This window comes from Scyliorhinus canicula, chromosome 1 (assembly GCF_902713615.1).
Source record: "Scyliorhinus canicula chromosome 1, sScyCan1.1, whole genome shotgun sequence".
NCBI classification, from domain to species: Eukaryota; Metazoa; Chordata; class Chondrichthyes; order Carcharhiniformes; family Scyliorhinidae; genus Scyliorhinus; species Scyliorhinus canicula.
In genome coordinates this window covers 285,578,331-285,603,415 of record NC_052146.1, presented here as the reverse complement: position 1 = coordinate 285,603,415, position 25,085 = coordinate 285,578,331, and the positions used below count along the sequence as shown (strand labels likewise).

General features: G+C 45.3%; 1 protein-coding gene across 3 annotated transcripts in view; it reads right to left on the bottom strand.

Annotated features, from left to right (window-relative positions):
* prkd3 (protein kinase D3) overlaps window positions 1-25,085 on the bottom strand; it is a 513,687-nt gene that overhangs the window by 257,819 nt on the left and 230,783 nt on the right. For all 3 annotated transcript variants that reach the window (XM_038814542.1, XM_038814525.1, XM_038814532.1), the window contains exon 3: window positions 5,644-5,782. In XM_038814542.1, the coding sequence (XP_038670470.1) occupies window positions 5,644-5,782 (139 nt within the window). The remainder of the gene's footprint in view (window positions 1-5,643; window positions 5,783-25,085) is intronic.

Genomic DNA, 25,085 nt, shown 5'->3' with positions numbered 1-25,085 from the left:
AGGTAGATTGGCCATACTAAATTGCCCCTTAGTTTCCAAAAGTTTAGATGGGGTTACTGGGTTACGGGCATAGGGTGGAGGCGTGAGCTGCGTTGCAGCTCTCTTTCCAAGGGCCGGTGCAGACCCAATGGGCCGAATGCCCTCCTTCTGCATTGTAAATTCGATGAAATCTATGAAATGTATGTGTTGTATTTGGACTTCAGAATGGGTTTGACAAGGTACCTCACAAACGGTTAAGTCATAAGGTAGGAGCTCTTGGTGTTGGAGGCAGTATATTGGCATGGATAGAAAATTGACTAATGGGCAGGAAACAGTGAGTGGGGTTAAGGCAGGGGTGGGCAAACTTTTCCGTGCAAGGGCCACATTCAGAAATTCACAATTTTAAAGGGCCGCATAGTATATTAAGTAAAATAATTACTTCACCCGGTTATGATTCTGGGCGCCTCATATAGAACATAGAACAGCACAGAACAGGCCCTTCGGCCCTCGACATTGTGCCAAGCAATGATCACCCTACTCAAGTCAACGTATCCACCCTATACCAGTAAGTAACCCAACAGCCCCCCCCCCCCATTAACCTTAAAAAAAAATTTAAAATAAAAAAAAACATTTAAAAAAAAATTTTTTTTTTTTTTTTTAATGACTTGGTGGGCCGCATAAAGACCTTTGGCGGGCCGTAGTTTTCCCACCCCTGGGTTAAGGGGTTCTTTTTCAGGTTGGTGATCGGATGTAAATCGGATCAGTCATAATCTCATTGAATGGTTGAGCAGATCAATGGGCTAAACGGCCTTCTCTGCTCCTGACTTATGGTCTTCATGGATCAATGCTGGGACCACAAGTGTTGACAATATATTGGAGGAGGAAAGTAAATGTAATGTAGCCAAAATTTAGACATCACAAAAATAGGTGGAAACGCAAGTTATGAGAGGGATGCAAACAGTTTGCAACAAGAGACCAATAGCTTAAGTAAGTGGGGGAAAAAGTTGTCAAATGGAGTACAAATGGACTGGGAAAATGTGAAGTTGTTCATTTTGGAAGGAGAACAAAAGAACAGAGCATTGTTTAATTGGAGAAAAACAGCAGAAAGCTGCAACACAAAGGGTCTTGGGGGTACTTGTGCACAGAAAACAGAAAGCTAGCAGACAGGTTCAGCAGGTAATCAGGAAGGCAAATGAAATGTTGACCCTTAATTCAAGGGGGTTGGAGTATAACAGTAGGGAAGTCTTGCTGCAACTGTTCCCCAGTATGGAGGGATTGTCTTATGAACAAAGGTTAAACAGGTTGGGACTCAACTTATTAGCATTAAAAAGAATGAAAGGTGATCTCATTAAAACATATAGAATTTTTAAAGTGCCTGACAGTCTAAATGCTGGGACAATGTTTCCCCTCATGGGAGCATCTAGGACCAGAGGGCACAGTCTCAGAATAAAGGGGTGCCAATTTAAGACTCAGATGAGGAGGAATTTCTTCTATCAAGAGGGTTGAGTATCTTTGGAACTCTTTACCACAGAGAGCTGAGGGGGCAGACGCCGAAATCGCAAAACGCGATTGGGCGGAGAATATGTTCAGATGCCAAAATCGCAGCGGGCGCCAATTTGTCGCCAAATCGCTATTCTCCATCACCTCGAAAGCAGGGTCAAATTGGTCCGGAACGCACATGCAGTAGACACCGTTTGCATATCATTAGCGGGCCTGACCCGGTATTCTCTGGGGCCTCCGTCATTCTCCGCCTCCGATAGGCTGGAAAGGCAGTCATGCAGCTGCGCACGCCGCTGATAGCCCACTGTGAACTTAGGGCCACGGGTCGTATAGGCCTCCCCCCCCAGGGTGACCTCTGGCCCCAGTCAGATCAGTGGATGGGCGTGCTCCAGCACAACCAGTGCCATCTTGTTGGCTGGGACAGGTGTGTGTGGGGATTATAATGTGTATATGTGGCTGGCAGCTTGTCCAGCTTGTCGAATCCCTCATTTTTCATTGGAATCGATTGTGTTCCACATGGCACCGGTACTAGCCCCTCCACAGTCGTTGAATCGATCCAGCCAGTTTTGCTGTTGTGAAAGTCCACGAATTCTGCATTGCCGTCAACATTTAGTCTCATAAATGGGGAATCCCACCCCTTGTGTATATTAAGACTGAGATAGATAGATTCTTAATTAGCAAGGGACTCGAGGGTTACGGGGAAAGGGCAGGAAAATTAGCATGAGGAATGTCGGATCAGCCGTGATCCTATTGAATGATGGATTAGGCTCAACGGGTCAAATGGCCTCCTCCTGTTCCTAATTCTTATGGTCTTATTTCTTATAGTGAATATATGATCAACTCATTCATTTAAGATCCATGGACTTTCCTTAAAATTAAGCCTGTATTGTCATCCTTATTTCTATACTACTAACCATCAAACTGTCATTAAATATATAACTGCGAACAAGGACTCGCTCTTTAGCTGGGAGAAAAATATTGAAAACATCTGGATATTTTAAGCCGATTGGAGATGTGTACTCGAACAGACTCCATTTATAAACATTTACTTTGTCCATCAATTATGCACGAATGGTGAGTTCATGTGTTGCAACCACTTAAAAGGCATGGCAATACCATATTAATGTTTCCTAGAAGACTTGGTTCTGGAACAGCCTGCCCCCAAAGGCGATTGTTAAATCATAATATTAGCCATTCAACCCATCTATTCTACATCAATACCATTGCAGCTCTCACAAGATCTTTAATTCTTCACACCAATATCTAAATAAAACTAAAATAAATCATAAATCTGTAGCTCTAAACACATTTGAAGGTGTGAGTTTTTCATGTTCACAATTACATGTTAGAACCATCCCGTATGCAAACATAGCAAAGTGCATATTGCATACCAAAGAATGACTCGACAACACCAGCCCTTTAAAGTGAAAGATATCACCCAAGTGTATTGAGACACCTGTTAATACATTTTTGTAGCTACTTACACATTTCTGTAGCTACTAATATGACTTATCAGCCAGCAAGCATCAGTTAAATTGGGGTTAACATCCTTGAACAGGTTCAGTTGCAAAAGGTTACTGCATCTAGGTGGGAAATATCACAGTCATCTTCTTTCATTCCATCCACATCCCAAGTGTATCCTAGTTATATCTAATTACTTAGAACACTGGAAAAACGTAGCCCTTTACATGTTGCCTCTATCCCCAAGGTTTGTTTCATAACTCTACTGGATATCCGGTTAAGAAGCAGCAATTATTCAACCCCAGTCCATTTGACTGGTAGTTGGCTAGACTGCACTGGTAGCTAATTTCAGTAAGGAAAGCATACTAGCGTATTGCCTAAATTCTCACTCAGACAAACAAAGTTCAACACACGCAAACAAATAACAAGGCCAGGTTAAAAACAAAGATTCAAAATAGCAAGGAAAAGCAGGGGGCTCTTGGATTTGACTTTCTTAAACCAGCTTACAGCAAAAATAAAGGTCATGTCTACTTTATTTCATTTTTTAAAAATAAATTTAGAGTACCCAGTTCTTTTTTTTTTCCAATTAAGGGGCAATTTAGTGTGGCCAATCAACCTAGCCTGGGTTGTGGGGTGAGACCCACACATCTTTGGGTTGTGGGGGTGACACCCACGCAAACACGGGGAGAATGTGCAAACCCAACATGGACAGTGACCCAGGGCTAGGATTCGAACCCAGATCCTCAGCGTCATGAGGCAGCAGTGCGAACCACTGCACCACTGTGCCGCCCTGGTCATGATTACTTTAAGCTAATAATAGCATTAGTAACCAAATGCACACATTGGTACCAAATGCAGCATGGTAGCACAGTGATTAATACTGTTGCTTCACAACGCCAGGGTCCCAGGTTCGATTCCCGGCTTCAGTCACTCTCTGTACAAAGTCTGCACGGGTTCCTCCGGTTTCCTCCAACAGTTCTGAAAGATGTGCTGTTAGGTAATTTGAACATTCTGAATTCTTCCTCCGTGCACCCGAACAGGTGGCAGCGGAATGTGGCGACTAGGGGATTTTCACAGTAACTTCATTGCAGTGTTAATGTAAGCCTACTTGTGATAATAAAGATTATTATTAAATAGACTGTTACAGGCTCATACTGTCCAGTTAATTGAATGATTGAAACGTGAGAGAGTATCTATATGGTGTATACATTTTGAAGAGATATTGCAATTACAAAATTCCATTCAGAACCTTTTTTTCTGAGCACACCCCTTGGTTGTTAAAATCCAGTTGAAGTACATCAGCCATTTGCATGATTGCATATCCTTCGTTATTCCCAGAGCAATGTAAACATGAATTGCTGCACCAAAACTCACCACAAAAGAGCTGTATGCAGTAAACCTGAAGGTCAAAGTATGAATAACAAGAAACACTATCTTTTGGTAACAGCAAGAGCATCATAAATGGCTCCTCAGAGCAGTGTTTTACAAACTTTCTTTCCCAGGAACCACTTTTGCCAACCGACCGACCTACAGGACACACGTCAGCCTCTTTCGCAATACACACCATGTTTGCTTACCTTTAATGCAAAAGGGAAGCTTGTTTAGTCCTCACTTGAATCAGGTTCAAAGGAGAGGGCAATTTGCATATCAGATGCAAACTTTAGCCAGTTCTTTTGTGCTGTCTTCATTTTTTGAGAAAATGGAAAATCCAAGCTCGCACATGTATGATGTCGTGAAGGGCAATGGCAACAAAATGCTTCTCTTACTCAACAGTGGATACTCTTGGGAGATTCGACTCCAGAATGCTGACAGCCTTTTGGGCTTTTGGCCTGTTTTTAATGTGGTATCACAGGTCAGATACAGCAGTGTCATCTTTTAATTTGGAGTCAGCTGTAATTTAATAACTGACTCTGGGGTCTCAACCTCAAAAAAAAATTTTCACCCACCACTTCTCTTTCAAAATATGAAACTTCTCTTTCCATTTGCCAGTACCTCCCTGCATATAACACATATGGGCTTTGCAACCTTATTTGCATTGGCACAATTCACAAAACCATACCTCAAGAAAGCATCTTGATATTGCTTTGTTCCCAGGTTATGTTTCTTCTTTGTAGGCTGCTAACCAGAGGCCAGGAGCTCTGTAGAGAACTAACACTAAAACTGCTCTGGCCTGCCCTGGGCTCCCCTGAGCAACTCTCTCCAGCAGATTATGTTGTGAAATCCTGTCCAATAGGTACACTGCCTATTAGAGTCTCTGGCTGTCTCGTATTTTTAAGAAAACTATCCAGCCTCACGGTCCTCTTTCCAGCAGCTGGAAAATGGAAGCAACTCTGCTCCGTGATTTAGATGCTTGATGTCAGGTGTACATGCTGGGCTCATGACCTCTGCTGCCTTCCGGTAGGAAGACTCCACATAGCAGCACCTGCCATTCTCAATGTAAACAAAGGTAGCGGCCACTGGGTGCTTCTCCCACTGCCGTGGGAACGGCGCAACCGATCATTCCGCAACCCTCCAACACCCATCCGCGGTTCGTGACCAGCACTTTGAAAAATCTGCCCTAGAATAAAGACATTTTAAATTGGAACTCTGGTCTCTCCAAATTACCACTAGCAATGATAGTTTTAATCTAATGCTCGGTATTAAAGGGTTGTGGGCAATTAAAACCAAATGGCAACTTGAATGATCAAGTTAGTGACTACCTACCAGAAAGAACAACCTCAATCAAGTCTCCTTCATGAATTTCTTCTGCTGATAGAAGTCTCTGTAGGATGTTCTCAGAATTGAGGTCATGGCGAAAGAGTAAGATCTTGTCATACATTCCAAAAAAGCCACATTCTGGGAACTAAAATAAAAACAGATTAGAAATGTACAGATGCCAAATTCTACTCATCTAATAAACAATTTATCTTCAGTTTGACTCAATCTTTAACACAAGTTTTATCAAAAAAAATCCAAACATGATGATGAATGGCCTTGTTTTTGTTGCTGTCACAACAAACTCTTGAAATCTGTTTTCTTCAAATAAAAAAAGTGTACATGACAACATGGTTAAATTGATATATATCAATACATATCTGGCAGTACATCACAATATATTAACTAATTGTGTCATTAAAGTGTAGAGGCAAATATTGAACTTTTAGACATTTTTTCTAAAATATTTGGGTTTTGCACTTAATTACCACAAAATTGCAAATCAATTCATAGTGATCATAGGATCACAACTAAAACTGTCCCTAATTTTGCACCACCTGGCAATCTCACTCAGAGGCACAGAATAATTTTAAAGCAGAAGAAAATCCCACTGGATTTCTGGATAGGATGGGTATAGAGGGATACGGAACTAGGAAGTGCTGAGGGTTTAGGCCAGGGGTGGGCAAACTTTTCCGTGCAAGGGCCACATTCAGAAATTCACAATTTTAAAGGGCCGCATAGTATATTAAGTAAAATAATTACTTCACCCGGTTAAGATTCTGGGCGCCTCATGTAGAACATAGAACAGTACAGCACAGAATGATGTTGTGCCGAGCAATGATCACCCTACTCAAGTCAACGTATCCACCCTATACCAGTAAGTAACCCAACAGCCCCCCCCCCCCCCCCCCATTAACCTTAAAAAAAAATTTATTTAAAAAAAAAAAAAATTTTTTTTAAATGACTTGGTGGGCCGCATAAAAACCTTTGGCGGGCCGCATGCGGCCCGCGGGCCGTAGTTTGCCCACCCCTGGTTTAGGCCAACGGTGGTATCATGACCGGTATAGGCTTGGCAGGCCAAAGGGTCTGTTCCTGTGGTGTCCTTTTCTTTGGTGCTGAGTTAAAGTCCCCAATTTATGACTGGCCAATTTCCTCTTTTTTTTAAAAAGGTAAAAAGTTGACGAAAGCATCTTTCCTGTTACCTATGGCTACTGTGTGAAAAAAGTTTTAAGAAAAATAACAAATCTCAGAATGGCACAGTATCTATTGGGACAACCTGAGGACATGAAAGATGTTACAAAACCTCACGTTTTTCTTAAAAGACTTTTATCATTAAATGGCTAAATGTACATGTAATTTACTGACAGGGCAATAAGCATTTATATACCACATTTATCACAGTAAACAAAAGCAGGGACCAACGTTGATCAACATAACAATTAGGAGATGTGACCAAAGATCATTGGTTGTAGGTGGTACAGGGATTTATGGAGAGAGTTCCAACATATAGTCTAGATGGCAAAAAGGTCTTCCAACATATGGTGTATATTTTCCACCTCCCCGCTTCATCAAGCCCCTGAGTTGGATCAGACTTTGAATTAGGATGCAGAGCCAGAGTAAGGATAGGGTGAGGCCACTTGGAAAATTGGTGAATGAGGATGACGAGTTCAAATTCAAAAACTTGGGGTTGGGGATGGAATTCTGTGAGGACAGGGAGGAAAACTTGTGATACAGGGGGCAAACACAAATTCATATCAAATGAAGCTCAGGTAGTTGGATACATGGAGTTCCATGATAAAGACAGCAGAAATAAAGAGTTCAGGGTTGGGATAGACTTTATTAGAGGTGGAAATAAGCATTCCTGGTGTTGGATAGAACAATGTGTCTGAGATTTTGCACTGATCAGTGAGGTTTTCTGAAGTATTATTCAGATATGGAGCTCAGTATTTTCAGACTAGAATCATTAACTGAAAACCCAAATAAAACAGTTTTTCTAATGAATCAGTTTAGATCGTTGCACTTCAATTTCTGATGAAGTTACAACAGATAGTTACTTTCATCATAGCCTACCATTAACAACTCATTTAAGTACATTTATTTCATATTCAATTAGTTTTATGGTTCTGCCATACTGATTCTATGGGCAGACTTCTCCCATTTGAAACTAAGTGCTGTGGCGGGGGCAGGAACATGGGAGTGTTTTCTGTTGTGATGGCTGGTGGGAAAATATGCTAACTCTTCCAATCCCGTGTCATTAATTATACACCTAGGTGATTCACACTGTATTCAGTGGCGGGGCAGGCCTGGATGGAACACAGTCCGCCGTCATGTTCAAGTGCCATATCACTGACCCACTATTGAGGAATGAAGGTGGACCATGTAAAAATGAGGATAGATCTGTAGATCTGTGCACAGTGGTACAGTCGTTAGCACTGCTGCCTCAGAGTGCCAGGAACCCGGGTTTGTTTCCGGCCTTGGGTGACTGTGTAGAGTTTGTACGTTCTCCCAGTGTCTGCCTGGGTTTCTTCCTGGTGCTCGAGTTTCCACCCACAGTCCAAAGATATGCAAGTTGGTGGATTGGCCATAATTAATGCACGGGATTGTGGGGGGTCGGTGCAGACCCGATGGACCAAACTGCCTCGTTCTGGACTGTAGGGATTCTATGGATATCCGGGAGCACTGAAATCGGAAGATGGATTCCTTGAGAACGAAGATGGGTGTCTTGGTACATTCTAAGGCCAGAAGAAGGATCCACTCCAGGACACCTAATCTATAAGGTCCAACTGTTGCTTCCCCAACCATTTCTGTGGTTTTCAGAGTCACAGACGTCCTCCATCCTGAACTCCGGAGCAGCCAAGGCATTGTTCAGATGTGTACCAACATCGGCACGACACATTGTTCCGAATAAGTTTTCTGCCGGCATCACAGAGAATTGGCATCCCAGTAAAAGGATGCAAATGAAGTACACGCCAGCCTCTGGTGGGTTTTCCAACCCACCATGGCAAGCACCAGCAGAAGATCCCGCTGTCAATTCACACCAGCGTGAAACCAATTTCTGGGCCTCCCGCCATATTCTCCCACCATCGAATACGTTGGCAGGGGCTTGGGAGAATTCCGACCTATATGTGTCAGACCATTGCAATTCAATGAAAAGATCTTATTGCAGCATTAAATGTAATGGCAACACAGTGCCAGCCCCTGACAAGAAGCTGTACGTGGCACACTGTAAACATGCTACTTCTTCAGTGCTGATGTTCAGATTGCGTGTGGAATGAATTAGAATTCCTTAACCCTTTGGGGATCACAGTAGTATTTGCTGCACCACATTCAAAACACAAGCGCCGAATGAATTGCTTTCATAAGAAGATTACAAATCAAGATAGCTTCCATGTGCTCAACAGTTTGTTCTCTTTCATGATTTGTGTTAGTGAAATACAGTTTGAATAGGGTAATAAGTGATTTAATCATTTTTTTATTTCAAAATTTCACTCCAGAGCCCCTCCAAGGTCAAAACAAATCCCAAGTGCCACAGATGCAAACTTAGTGATTAAACCTTTGTTGGAAGAGTGTTATAACAAAGAAAAGTGATGCAATTTATTGGTCTGATAGCCCATTATTGAATGTAACAAAAAACATCAGGAGCCATATTTTAAATTGCTGTTCAGTTAATTTAATGCAAATCTACAGCAAATTCCCAACACTCATTTACAATCAAAACCCAGTAACGAAAGGAAAATGAAATAGCATTAAAAGAAAGGTGTTACTGTATTTTATACAGGGACTCTTTTTACAGAAATTAGGACAAAACAGAACCTGGAATTGACCATGCTGAAGAAATGAAATGGATACACCTTTCCTTGGATTATCACAGCTGGAGAGTACAACGGCAGAACTGCACTCTGTTCCAACATCAGTGCTACAAAGTGGCCGCCTTGTTTCTTTTCAAAATCATAAATTGAAACATGTAACTCTAAATGTTAAATGATGTTGGCACCAACTCCTGTTTACCTCACAAAACTGAAACCCCGATTTCTATAGGTGTTCAACCCCAAGATGAAGCCTCTATTTCCACTGATCTTAACCCCCTTTGAAAATTCCACGGTTAACTCCTAATTCTAAATCCCTTGGGCTGGATTCTCCGAGCCTCCGCGCCAAAATCGCGTTCGACGCAGGGGCGGAGAATGGCCATTTACCCAGAAATCAGGCCCGCCGCCGCTTAAGCGATTCTCCAGTCCCCGGAGAATTGGTTGCATGCAGTCTACACGGCTCGGGTAGGGGGCCATTACAGAAACTCCCCCGCGATTCTCCACGCAAAACTGGCCAAGTTCCCGACGGCGTGGTTCTAACCACGTATCGGCCGTCAGGAGCCTCGGGTGGCGGCTGCGGACTGGTGGGGGCCGGGGTGATCAATCACCGGTGGTGGGGGGTCCTCATGGACGGCCAGGGGAGCGATCAGGCATGCCTAAATTTTTGATGGCCGTCCGCGATACGAGTCCGCCATGTCGCACAACACGGCCGCCGCCGTGCACATGCACGGACTCCCAACCGTAAGTGCAGGGCCCCATATCCGCAGCCAGAGCTACGAGAAGCACTCCGGGGCCCTGCCAGCCCCTGCAAGGTAGGAGAATCACTCAGGACTTTTTTAAGGGAAGTCCAGAGTGAAACGCCAGCGATTTTACACTGGTGAGGGGACATAGCCCCATTTTTGGAGAATCCAGCCCCTTATGTTTTCATAACTCCCATGAAAACCTTAGAGGATAAATGAGAAGGGGCACAAGATGACAACATTGATAATCAAAGGACTGACTTCACACAAGAACTGTCCAACAAGTCCAACTTTTGTACAAATATATTTCCACATGATTGGAAAAAATAAACAGCCAAACATCTTGCAATTTCAACAAATACCAAGAAGCCCAGTTTTTCCAGGATATGACTAGCACAAATACAGAGTAACTTCCTATTCTGCAGGAGTACTACTAGGGCTTCCATGCCTATAACTTGCAAAATAGGATTAGAAAAACAATTCTGACCTTATAAGGGTCAAATCATCTGCAGCAGTTGCCATAGCAGCTTTCAAAGCTTTCCATAGAAAGCATCCTATCTGGCTGCATCACAGCCTGGTATGGCAACTGCTCGGCCCAGGACCACAAGAAACTTCAGAGACTCGTGAACACAGCCCAGTCCATCACACAAACCTGTCTCCCATCCATTGACTCCATCTACACCTCCTGCTGCCTGGGGAAAGCGGGCAGCATAATCAAGGATCCCTCCCACCCAGCTTACTCACTCTTCCAACTTCTTCCATCGGGCAGGAGATACAAAAGGCTGAGAACACACACGAACAGACTCAAAAACAGCTTCTTCCCCACTGTTATCAGACTCCGAAACGACCCTCTTATGGACTGACCTCATTAACACTACACCCCTGTATGCTTCACCCAATGCCAGTGTTCTCTAATTACATTGTGTACCTTGTGTTGCCCAATTATGTATTTTCTTTTATTTCCTTTTCTTTTCATGTACTTAATGATCTGTTGAGCTGCTCTCAGAAGAATACTTTTCACTGTATCTCGGTACACATGACAGAAAAACAAAATCCAATCCAAAATCCAAACAATTTCCCTTTTAAGACAACCATTTACATTGCAGTCTGGTGCAGGATCACCCACATCATGTATCTACGCATATTGATGTGAGTGATCCTGCACCAGACTGCATTGTAAATGGTTGCCATTCACCTACATCATGTATCGGTGCATATTAGGTGCGGAATTCATGTGGCTCCATACATGGGGCCACATGAATTCCACACCTTCAAAACCGTTCAAGACTTCTCAAAAATGTGATAGTCTACTCTCACCAATTGCACAGTAATACACAATGATTATTTTGCTTTCTTTAAAAAATGGGTGGGGTATATTCCCTGGCACGTGAAAAAAAAATCAAAACAGACTGATGTACATCCTTATTTAGGAAAGAATATAACTGCGTGAGGAGTTCAGGGAAGGTTCATTAGACTGACTCCTGGGATGATGGGTTATCTTATGAGTAAAGGTTGAACAAGTTGGGCCTATTCTCATTGAAGTTCTGAAGAATGAGAGGTGATCTTATTGAAACATACAAGATCCTGAGGGAACTTGGCAGGATGGATGCGGAGAGATGTTTATCCTTGCAGGGGAGTCCAGGACTAAGGGACAGAGTTTAAAAAATTAGGAGTCTTCCGTTTAAGACGGAGATGAAGAGAAATGTTTCCTCTCAAAGGGTCATTAGTCTGTGGAATTCTCTTCCCCAGAAAACAATGGAGACTCATTAGGCAGAATTCTCCTATTTTGAGACTAAGTGCAGTGGTGGACTGCTCCGATGGTCCTGCGATCAGAATAGGGGGATCCCGTGCCAGATTCAGTCACAGCTCATCAATTTATGCAAAAGCAAGCCCCCCACACCTATGACTCTCCAGGGGATCCGCCACCCATCTTCAGCTGACAGGTTTGAAGGTCCCAGCGCCATATTTAAATACCAGCCCAGCACACGTCGTATAATTTTCTCTCTCGCCCAACTGTATTCACCAGACAATGCAGCATATCAGCAATAAAGAGGGAACAGGGTAGCAGCCTTAATATAATAGTAATAATAACAATCTTTATTAGTGTCACAAGTAGGCTTACATTAACACTGCAATGATGTTATTGTGAAAAGCCCCTAGTCGAACCCAAGACTCTGGTGCTGTGAAGCAACAGTGCTAACCACTGTGCGACCGTGCCACCCTGTTGTGTCACACCTGTAAAAAATTGATATCGTTAAGGCACGGTAGCTCAGTGGTTAGAACCGGTGGTTCTCAGCTCCCGGGTCCCAGGTTCGATTCCTGGCTTGAGTCACTGCCTGTGCGGAGTCTGCACGTTCTCCCCGTGTTTGTGTGGGTTTTCTCCCACAGTCCAAAGATATGAAGGTTAGGTGGACTGGCCATGCTTAATTGCCCTTAGTGTTCCAAAAAAAAAAGGTTATGTGGGGTTACCCGGATAGAGTGGAGCTGTGGGCTTAGGTGGGGTGCTCTTTTCAAGGGCCGGAGCAGACTCAGATAGGCCGAATGGCCTCCTTCTGCACTGTAAATTTTATGATAACGTTCTGCTGAATATTAAAATCAAAAAACCCATGCTACTTCCAGCATCAGGAAGAGTAGCCGATGCAGAACTACCGTATGGGGTCCATGGCCACGGAAAGGGAACAAATAAGCAGTTGTAAATATGTATAGTGATCAGGTGTTTGTTCTCTCATTGTACTTTAGTCTATATTTTCTGTGTAACATCAGTCTTCCCTTAGTTGCCTTACCAAATACTATGGGCACAATTCTCCAGAAAAATTGCCAAGCGCTGTAGTGAGCGGGAATTGCCGCGTGTTTCCCGGCGATGCCAGCAACACTTTTGAACTTTAATTGATCCACTTAACGAGGCCTCACAGGCTTCCCATCCCGAATGCCGGCTCGCCCGGACCGCACCCCCCAGGCACCCGCTAACAACGTCAAGCAGAACTTGCTCAGCCAACCCCAGCCAGCTGGCAAAAATGGTGGCAAGGAGACTGGTCCCAAGATTCGGGTATGCTGCCCTGGGGAGGCTCCTGGATGCGGTGGAGGCCAGGAAGGATGTTCTGTTCCCGAAGGTCCTGGAGGGTGAGCCACAAGACAGCCAGTGCTGTCTGGGACAAGGTGGCAGCAGCAGTCAGCTCGGGCAGTGTGACCAGGAGGACTAGCTTCCAGTGTTAGAAGGTCAACGACCTTCACCTGACAACCAGAGTGAGTAGATACCAACGTCTCACCCCCCCCCCCCCCAGGCGACACCCATCCCTCCCTCCATCCCACTCTCCCTTCAGCATTCCCTGCACCCACCCCTTCAACCCTCCCTTCACACACACACACACACACACCCCCCCCCCCCCCCCCCCCCCACCACAACTGTGAACCACGCATGTGGCTAACGATGCCCTCTGCCTTCAGGAAAAGCTCTCCCAGAATCAACGTGAGAGGGCCCAGACTGGCGGTGGGGTGCGTGCCAGACTTGAGAATCCTCACCTCCTTCGAGGAGCGAGCCCTGGAGGTGACTGAGGAGAGGGCGGGCACCATCGCGGAGGCTGGCAGATGCTGCAGAGGTGAGGAGCCACCGGGGCCCCTCTGGAGGATCTGTCAAACATGAGTAGTGATTGCCTTACTGACTGACCCCCCCCCCCCCCCCCAACCGACCATATGTCCAGGTCCTCCAGCCAATGGAGCAGGCCCATTCCAGGCGGCATCAAATCCCGACTCTGAGAAGGCCACCTCGGAGGAGAGCTCAGAGGATGCAATTGTTATAGTCGTGGCACAGCTGTCATCCCCACCCTCCACCAGCACAGATACACGCACCTCGGTGGGAAATGTTAGTGGTCAGGCTTCTGGGGCACAATCTGGTGAGCACCACACTGCTAATGATGTAGATCATGTGGAGGCATGAACCCCAAGGCACAGAGTTTTCCGGAGCTGATGGAGACGATAGGGAGTGGCCTGGACATTCAAAGGGAGATGTCAGCATCACTCCAGCAGATCCATAGCCGATTGGAGGAGTGCCAGCGGCTACGAGCACATGAGATGGAGTCAATGAGTGGCACAGAGGCCAACACTGCTAGGGTGGCGACCGCAGGGGAGGGCCTGGTGCATGGCGTCAGCACCATGAATGAAGGTGTCCAAGGCATTGCACAGTCGGTGATGGCACTGGCTGAGGGTCTCGGCAGTATGCCTACCTCGCTGAGGGATGTCATCCAGTACCAGGCCGACCTTGATGGGGTTCTGCGGGACATGTCCCACTCTCAGGTGGGAATGGCCGAGGTGCTGTGGAGCCTGTCCCAGTCGCAGATGGGCATGGCTGAGGCACTGCAGAGCATGGCCCGATCACTGGGAGGGGGATGTGTCCCAGTCACTGAGGAGATTTGCCGAGGGCATCGACACAATGGTGTGGACCATGGGGAACCACCAGGGCTTGCAGAGCCAGATGATGCAGGGGCAGCAAGGACCCAAACCAGCTGCCGCTCCATCCCAAGGTGAACCCCAGTACCGCATGCGCATCAACTGGTAGGAGATGGCGCGGAGAGCCAACCTGGACCCATCCCATGGGGCAGCGGCGGTGGCTACCAGCACTCCTGACTTCCACCCCTCTGATGAGGCCGCGCCTCGGGGTCAGCACACGGGACAGGCCGGCACGGCTGTGCAAGTGCCGTCGCGGGGCCCTCCGGCGCCAGAGGACGCCCGCCGGTGGCATTGAAAGCCACGGGACAAGGTAAGCAGCTGGCTGCCCCCACCTCAGATGTGCATCCTGGGGAAACACCAAGACGTAGTGGTAGATCTAGGAGGGCCAGGCCAGGCACGTTGAGTATCACTGAGGGCACGGGGGTAGGGGAGAGGCACTGTCGTGAATGGGGTATTGTACAGCACATTAAACAACTTTTTGCACAACTATTATGATGCCTGCCACTTTCTTCCGCAATGCGGGCTGAACCACAGCACTTTGCCTGTCTATCCAGACATCCCCTCCATCCCCGTTGCACCCACCCCACCATCGCAGGCTGGTCGCATCGTAAACGGTTTGGTGCCTGACGCGGTTCCCGTTTTTGGCCTCTCCCGCTATTTACCGGCCTCGTTATGCTTGAACGCGAGTGTAATGAGGTTGGAAGATCGTGTCCTATGTGTGGCTATGAAACCTGTAAACTAATCGTGCAACTTGAAATATGTAACATTGTGAAAACCAATAAAAACATTTCGGAAAAAAAGCAAAATATTGCAGGAGCTGGAAATCCGAAATGCAAACAGAAAATACTGGGGAAACTCAGATCTGGCAGCATCTGTGGAGAGAAACAAAGTTAACATTTTGAATCTGTATGACTCTTCTTCAGAGCTAAGGGGCGGGATTCTCTGACCCCCCGTCGGGTCGGAGAATCCCGGGGGGGCAGCACGAATCCCACTCCGACGCAGGCTGCCATATTCTCCAGCGTTGTTTCTTGGATGGGGGCGGGATTCACGCCACGCCGGTCGGGGGCTGTTGGCTGTGGATTTCTCCCCACCCCCCCCCCCCCCTCCGCAATTCTCCAAGCCCCAAAGGGCAGAGCGGCCGTCCGTTTTTGGCCAGTCCTGCCAGCGTGAATCACTCACATCTGACACAGATGGCACCTTGCAGGTAAGTCGGTGGGAGCGGTCCTTTGGGGGGGGGGGGGGGGGGAGAGAGAAGAGATCTGACCCTGTGGGGACCACCGATCTGCGGGCGGGCCTGTTCCGTGGGGGCACTTCTTCCTTCCATGCCGGAAGAGCTGTAGGGCCTGTAGGGCTCCGCCATGGCCGGCGCTGAGAAGAGAACCCCCCGTGCATGCACCAAAATACGCCGGCCGGTCTGCGCATGCGCGGAACCACGTCGGCGGTTCTGCGCATGCGCAAGATCATGCTGGCTCTTCGGCACCGGCAGGAGTAGCCCCAACCCCTCCTGCGTCCACCTAGCCCCCGAAGGTGCGGAGAATCAGGGGCTGTTGATGCCAGAGTGGTTAGCGCCGGTTCTCCCGCCAGCGTGGGGACATAGTCCCCAGAAGGGTGAATCCCACTGAAAAAGAGAGAGAAATGTGACAGATTTTATACTGTTTAAGAGTAGGTGTAGCAAAGTAAAAGGTCAGGGATAGGTGGGGGCTGTGCAGAAATTTGGCAAATATGTCATGGAACAAGACTAGCAAATATGACATGGAAAAAGACTAAAGGAGGTGCTTATAGTGGCACAAAAGGTAAAATAGCAGAATGTGTTAATAGCAGATCAAGGGTAAGCGCTCTGTGAAAGCAAAACTTAAGAACAAGTGACAGTTGGCCCTGTGGGTTGGTGGGGGAAGTGGATTAAATAAAAGGGTTTCAGGTGGAGAAGACAGTTCATGGTGTGTATATACTATACAATATTTCTTTTAAAGTTCTGCTTTATTGTTGTGGCAAATGTATATTTTATAAATCTATTAATTTGGCTCTTGTGTTGTATGGCTGTAACTGTTTCACCCAAGTCGCAAGAATCCAAAATAGCCTCACCTTGCCATTTAGTACAAGAATTTGCACTCCAGGAATGAGGAAAGGCGCAAACAAAACAAAATAGTTGCACTAGAATGCAGAAATGTATCCCACGTATTTACTTGCAAGATCTTCTTGAGGGACCCAAAAAAACCCAGAAGTTTTGACCCTTGTAGCCAATCTTTTTCTATTAAGGGTTATACAGATTGATGGCTTAAGTGTCTTCCGCTCCTTGAACTAGACCCAACCCTTGATCATGTAGGCTGTTACAAAATGTCCTTTAGAGCATCATATACTATAGTAATGAAATTGGACACTAAGAGGTGCGCAATATTCTATCTCTATATTTTCTTACTCCCACTTGGAAGTGGAGCAGCTGGCTACTGCTCTGCATCCTCTCAGGATAGCTCAACTAAGACAACATAAATATAAGCTAGGGGCTTGAAACACAAATCCTACTAGTCACTAACAGCGCAGTGTTCCCGGTAACATCCTGCAGAAGCAAGGAAAGTATAGTCAAATCATGTAGGGGGGAAAATAAAACACAGCTTTACCTGAAATATCTTTAAAGCAGCTTTGTATATAATTATACCACTGCACTGCTTCATAAGTCCGTAAAATTATATCATTGTGCACTTTCAAAAATGGTTTGACGTAGGTTAATATAGCAAGTTACTTAATGCCTCTAAATCATCCATTAGAACGCCACTTTGCTGAGTCACCATGTTAAAACACATTTCAGAAAGACACAAAGCTGCATCTATTTCTGCAGCAAAAATACTAGGTTCTGCTGCTTCGTGGGATTGTCATTTCAAGCATTTATCACAAAGTGCAAATGATAAATTTTGGTCTGAACAGTGTTCCATCAGGATGTGAGTTGAAGTGCCAAGAATATTGAGGTGTTTACTAATCAAAAATCCAAATCTTGTCATGAGATCAACAATACACATTAATTGCAGAAAACGGAATAATCAATGTCATTTGTCGGAGAATAATTGGGAATACATCGATGAATCAACTCTTTGATCATTAAAATGCCTGTTTTACAGATATTTCTAATTTCCATTTTTAAAAACCACAAATTGTGATGAATGTAAGAAATTGGTATATATATTGTATTTTATATGTGTGGCAGTAATGTTTTTTAATGCCCAAGTTCAGGTATATCTGTTGCAGTAATATTATTAAATAATCTAGGTTAAGGTTTCCAGACACTGTCTGCATAATTTGCAATTAAGATGTCATGAAAGAAAGATCATCATTCATTCCAACCATGTATATAGTTTACCTATATAAAGCTAATGGAGTTTTGTTTATAACATTTTCTGGGATTTAGATAATGGAGGGGTTGTGATTAGTCTTAGTAAGCTGGTCACAACCCAGTTAGTGGGATAGAGATGTGATTAATGGGAGGAGCCAGGTCTGTAGAAGGCAGTTTGGAACAAAGAACAAAGAAAATTACAGCACAGGAACAGGTCTCAGCCTGCACCGACCATGCTGATCGCCTGAACTAAAACCTCCCTACCCTTCCGGGGATGATAACCCTCTATTCCCATCCTATTCATATATTTGTCAAAGTCACTATCGTATCTGCTTCCACTACCTTCCCCAGCTGCGGGTTCCAGGCTCCCACGCCCTTTGTGTAAAAAAACACTTGCCTCGTACATCTCCTTTAAACCTTGCCCCCGCGCCTCGTACATCTCCTTTAAATCTTGCCCCTCGCACCTTAAACATATGTCCCCAAGTAATTGACAATTGACTCTTTCACCCTGGGCAAAGGCTTCTGACTATCCACTCTGACCATGCCCCTCATAATCTTGCAGACTTCAATCAGGTCGCCCCACAACCTCCGCCGTTCCAATGAGAACAAACCAAGTTTCTCCAACCTCTCCTCATAGCTAATGCCCTCCATACCAGGCAACATCCTGGTAAATCTTTTTTGTACCCTCTCCAAAGCCTCCACATCCTTCTGGTAGTGTGGCGACCAGCATTGAACACTATATTCCAAGTGCGGCCTAACTATGGTTCTATAAAGCTGCAACGTGACTTGCCAATTTTTAAACTCAATGCCCTGGCCAACGAAGGCAAGCATGCCTTGTGCCTACTTCTTGACTACCTTCTCCACCTGCGTTGCCACTTTCAGTGACCTGTGTACCCAGATCCCTCTGCCTATCGATACTCTTAAGGGTTCTACCATTTACTATATATTGCCTATCTGTATTAGACCTTCCAAAATGCATTACCTCACATTTATCGGGATTAAACTCCATCTGCCATCTCTCTGCTGACGACCCCAACCAATCTATATCCTGCTGTATCCTCTGACAGTCCTTATCGCTATCCGCAATTCCATTAGCCTTTCTGCTGTCCACAAACTTACTAATCAAGCGAGTTACATTATCCTCCAAATCATTTATATATATTACAAACAGCAAGGGTCCCAGCACTGATCCTTGAGGAACGCCACTAGTCACAGCCCTCCATTCAGAAATGCACCCTTCCACTGCTACCCTCTGTCTTACATGACCGAGCCAGTTCTGTATTCATCTTGCCAGCTCACCCCGTATGACTTCACCTTTTGTACCAGTCTGCCATGATGGAACTTATCAAAGGCCTTACTAAAGTCCATGTAGACAACATCGACTGCTCTACCCTCATCAATCACCTTCATCACTTCCTCGGAAAACTACATCAAGTTAGTGAGACACAACCTCGCCTTCACAAAATCATGTTGCCTCTCGCTAATACGTCCACTTGTTTCCAAGTGGGATCAAATCCCGTCTCGAAGAATCCTCTCCAATAATTTCCCTACCACTGAAGCAAGGCTCACCGGCCTGTATTAACCTGGATTATCCGTGCTACCCTTCTTAAACAAAGAAACAACATTGGCTATTCTCCAATCCTGTGGGACCTCCCCTGTAGCCAATGAAAATAGAAAGATTTCTATCAAGGCCCCAGTAATTTCCCCCCTTGCCTCTCTCTTTATTCCACAGTATATCCCATCAGGCCTTGGGTACTTGTCTATCTTTAAAAAAAAAAAATTTAGAATACCCAATTCATTTTTTCCAATTAAGGGGAAATTTAGCATGGCTAATCCACTTAATCTGCAAATCTTTGGCTTGTGGGGTGAGACCCACGCAGACACGGGGAGAATGTGCAAACTTCACAAGGACAGTGAACCAGGGCCAGGATCAACCCCGGGTCCTCAGCACCGCACGGCAGCAGTGCTAACCACTGCACCACCATGCCGTTCTGGGACTGGTCTATCTTATGCTTTTCAAGACCCCCAATACCTCAACATGACCCAAATTATCTACACATCCTTCCCTTGACTCATCATCCACCAAGTTCTTCTCTTTGGTGAATACTGACGTAAAGTTATCTAAATTTAATACTGCGCACATTTCCCCAGGCTCCACACATAGATTCCCCAGATTCCCTCCCCTGTCCTTGAGTGGACCAACCCTCTCCCTGGCTATCCTCTTGCTCTTTATATATGGATAAAAAGCTTTGGGATTTTCCTTAATCTTGCTGGCCAATTACTTTTTGTGACCCCTTTTAGCCCTGCTGCCTCCTTGCTTAAAGTTTCTTTCTACTTTCCTTGTATTCTGCACTTGCTTTGTGTGTTCCCAGCCTCCTAGCCTTTGCAAATGCTTCCTCCTTCTTTTTGACTAGGCTCACAATATCTCTCGTTATCCAAGGCTACTAAAGCTTGCCAAACTTATCCTTTAGCCTTACAGGAACGTGCCGGTCCTGAATTCCTATCAACTTAAACTTGAAAGCCTCCCACATGCCAGATGTTGATTTGCCTTCAAACATCTGCCCCCAATCTACATTCTTTAGTTCCTGCCTAATATTGTTATAATTAGCCTTCCCCCAATTTAGCACCTTCACCTGATGACTGTACTTATCTTTATCCATCAGTATCTTAAAGCTTACTGAATTGTAGTCACTGTTCCCGAACTGCTCCCCTACTGAAACGTCGACCACCTGGCCGGACTCATTCCCCAATACTAGGTCCAGAACAGCCCGTTCCCTAGCTGGACTGTCTACATACTGTTTCAAGAAGTCCCCCGGATGCTCCTCTAAAACTCTGCTCTATCCATGCCCCTAGCACTAACTGAGTGCCAGTCAACATAGGGGAAGTTAGAATCACCCACTACAACAACTCTGTTACAAAGACCAAAGAACAATACAGCATAGGACCATGGCACCTACCTAAACTAAAACCGTCTGCGCTTATGGAGTCCGTATCTTTCCATTCCCACCCTATTCATATATTTGTCTAGATGACCCTTAAATGCCGCTATCCACCACCTCCCCAGGTAGCGTGTTCCATATATTTACCACCCTCTGCGTACAAAACTTGCCTCGCACATCAGTTCTAAACTTTTCCCCGTACACTTTAAACCTATGTCCCCTAGTATTGGACTCTCCTACCCTAGGAAAGAGTATCTGACTATCCACTCTGTCCATGCCATTCATAATCTTGTAGACCTCTATCAGTTCGCCTTTCAACCTCTGTCGTTCCAGTGAGAACAGACCAAGTTTATCTAACCTCTCCTCATTGCTAATGCCCTTCATACCAGGCAACATCCTAGTAAACCGCTTCTGTACCCTCTCAAAGCATCCACGTTCTTCTGGTTGTGTGGCGACCAGAATTGTACAGAATATTCCAAATTAGGCCCAACTAAGGTTCTGTACAGCTGCAACATGACTTGCCAATTTTTATATTCAATGTCCCAACCAATGAAGGCCAGCATGCCGTATGCCTTCTTGACCACCTTATTCACCTGCATTGCCACTTTGTGATCGGTGGACAAGCACGCCCAGATCTCTCTGCCTGTCAGTACTCGCAAGAGTTCTACCATTTATTGTGTAATTCCTGCATGCATTGGACCTTCCAAAGTGCATTACCTCACACTTGTCCGGTTTAAACTCCATCTACCATTTCTCCGCCCAAGACCAGTTTATATCCTGCGCTGACAGTCCTCTTCGCTATCCGCAACACCACCAATTTTTGTGTTGTCTGCAAACTTACTAATCAGACCAGCTACATTTTCTTTCAAATCATTTATATACACCACAAACCAGTTTAGTTACATCTACACCGTGCCAGAATCTGTCTATATATCTGTTCCTCTATCTGCCGCTGGCTGTTGGGAGGCCTACCGTAAACCCACAACATTGTGACTACACTCTTCCTATTCCTGAACTCTAATAATAATAATCTTTATCAGTGTCACAAGTAGGCTTACATTAACACTGCAATGAAGTTACTGTGAAAAGCCACTAGTGGTCACACTGCGGCACCTGTTCGGGTACACTGAGGTAGAATTCAGAATGTCCAATTCACCTGACAAGCACATCTTCCGGGACTTGTATGAGGAAACCAGAGCACCCGGAGGAAACCTACTCTGGCACGGGGAGAATGTGCAGACTCCGCACAGACAGTGACCCAAGCAGGAATCGAGCCCGGGACCCTGACGCCGTGAAGCAACAGTGCTAACCACTGCACTACCTTGCCACCCTACCCATATTGCCTCGCTGTATGAGCTCTCCGAGATGTCATCTCGCAGTACAGCTGTGATATTCTCCTTAACCAGGAGTGCACCTCCCCCATCCCTTTTACATCCCCATCTATCCCGCCTCAAACATCTGTAATCTGGAACGTTAAACTGCCGTCAATCCTGCCCTTTCCTTAACCAAGTCTTTGTAATGGCAACAGCATCATAGTTCCAAGCACTAATCCAAGCTCTCAGTTCATCGGCTTTACCTGTTACACTTCTCGCATTGAAACAAATACACTTACGTCCACCAGATCCTCTTTGATCAGCAACCACACCCTGCCTGTTCTTCCTCCCAGTCTTTCTAGCCCTACTCTCTAGTTCCTCTTCAGTTAATTCACCTTTGCTTTGGTTCCCAACCCCTGTCAAACTAGTTTAAAACCTCCAGTGTGACACTAGTAAACCACACGGCCAGAATATTAATGCCCCTCCAGTTTAGATGTAACCCATCCCTTTTGTACAGGTCCCACCTGCCCCTGATCCTAACGGTACAGAGATCAGAAACCCTCCCTCCTACACCAGCTGTTTATCCACGTATTGAGCTGTACTATCTTCCTATTTCTATCCTCACTGACACGTGGCACAGGGAGTAATCCTGAGATTACAACCCTCGAGGTCCTGCTTTTTAACTTTCTACCTAACTCCTTAAACTGCTACTGCAGGACCTCATCACTCTTCCTACTGATGTAGTTAGAACCAATATGTACCATCATCTCTGGCTGTTCATCCTCTCCCTTCAGAATGCTTACTGCCCGTTCAGAGATGTCTTGGACCCTGGCACCAGGGAGGGAATCCACATCCTGAAGTCTCTTTCACGTCCATAAAAGTGCCTATTTGTATTCCTAACTATGGAGTCCCCTATAAATATTGCTCTAGTGCTCTTTGTCCCTTCCTGCTAACAACAGAGACAGCCATGGTGCCACTGCTCTGGCTGCTGTTATTCCCTGATAGGCCACCCCCCCCCTCCCCAAACCATCTAAAACAATATACTTGGTAGAGGGGGACAACCACAGGGGATTCCTGCACTGTCTGCCTGCCCCTTTTATCTAGCAGTCACCCATCTATCTGCCTACACCTTGGGTGTCACCACATCACTAAGACTCCTGTCTATGATGCTTTCCTCACCTTCATGCTCCTAAGTGCATCCAACTGCTGCTCCAACCTATCCATAGGTCTATGAGGAGCTGTAATTTGGGTGCACTTCCTGCAGATGTAGTTGTCCGAGACGCTGGAACCATCACAATCTCCCACAGCACTTAACCCCACTGTCCGACATTTTTACCAATTAAATTATCTTACTATGACTTATCGCTGCTGATACCCGAGGTAGGTCTTTATATTACTTACCTTCTCAGGATGCTCACTGGATCTTTCCCTCTTTAAATACCACACTGCTCCAAATTACCAAATTTCAATCCCACTATGGCTGCCTCACTCAGGCTCTCTCCCACTTCACGTGCACAAGTTTGGGTTTTGGTGGGAGCTTTGATCTTAGCAGCAGCTTTTGTAAAATGCTGTCAGATTAAGCAGTAGTCTGACAAAGACAAGAATCTGCAGGTCGTTTCCTGACAGGATCTCTCTCTTCAAGCAGAATTTCCAAGAAATCTCTATTCAACTGTACTGCAGGTGACGCTGTTTTTGCTAAGTATTGCTTTTGACCGGTGATGGGTTTTGCTTGATTGGAGATAGAAAAGGTATCAGTTAGAAGTTAAAGTGTTTCCACGGTGGTTAAGAATTATTTTGACTGTTAATTTTAAGCTATTTTCTGTGATGTTAATGCCGGTTAATCCTGTGTAAATAATGTTTCTTTTAATGTAACGTATCTTTAGAACCACTCCTGGAGCAAAGTATCCTTTCCTCTCAGTTTTACAAACATTATAAAAGTGTTTGGAATTCTTATCCGGCATCCTACCAAATGTTGGAGCCTGGCCCAGGATCTTAAAGTGCAAACTAATGGAGACACCTTGAATTCTGAACACAAGCTTTAAACTTCAATTTGTGGCAAAGCGGTTACATAAAGAGACTTACATTTATATAGCATCTTTCAGACAAGTGAAATAATTTGAAATATTGTCACTGTTGTAATGTAGGAAATGTGGCAGCTAATTTGTGCACAGCAAGCTCCAACAAACAGCAATGTGATAACGACTAGTTAACCTGATTTTGTGAAGTTGATTGAGGGATAACTATTGGTCACAACACTGGGAATTAATTTGTTGGTCTTCATAGAAACAGTGCCATGTGATCTTATTTTGTGTGAGAGGCAGATAGGGTCAGCCATCTGAGCCATGGATGAGACACAAGAATTAATGTGTCAAGGAGTGAGAGTGCCATAACACAACCCTGTTGACCTCACTGTGGGTCTCAATGGGTTCCATTGTTGCCCGGTAATAGGTGACCTTAACCATCATATTGTCATGAAAAGAGTAGATTATATGGAGCAGCTTCAGTGGGCTCCCGATTTTAGCAAACAGCTTAAATAGACCATTTTTACTCATGTGATTGAATGCCTTGGTGAGATCGAGCAAGGCAATGTACTTCGCCTTTTTGTTTGTCCATCGCATTTCTCGGACGGCTGCCAAACTCAGATGATCATGTCAATTGTGGATCTTCCAGCTCTGAAATCACACTGGGATTTGGGACAGATGCATTCATCCAGGACCTGCAGTCTAAGAAGGGCAATATGGGCAAATATTGTTTCCCACGGTGTACAGCAGGGAGATGCCACGACAATTGCCGTGGTTGCCGAGGTCGTCCTTGTTCTTGTAAAAGATTCCTTTGCAACACAAAAATCCTGGGACACTGCACCATCCCTCCAGAAGAGACACAGAAGT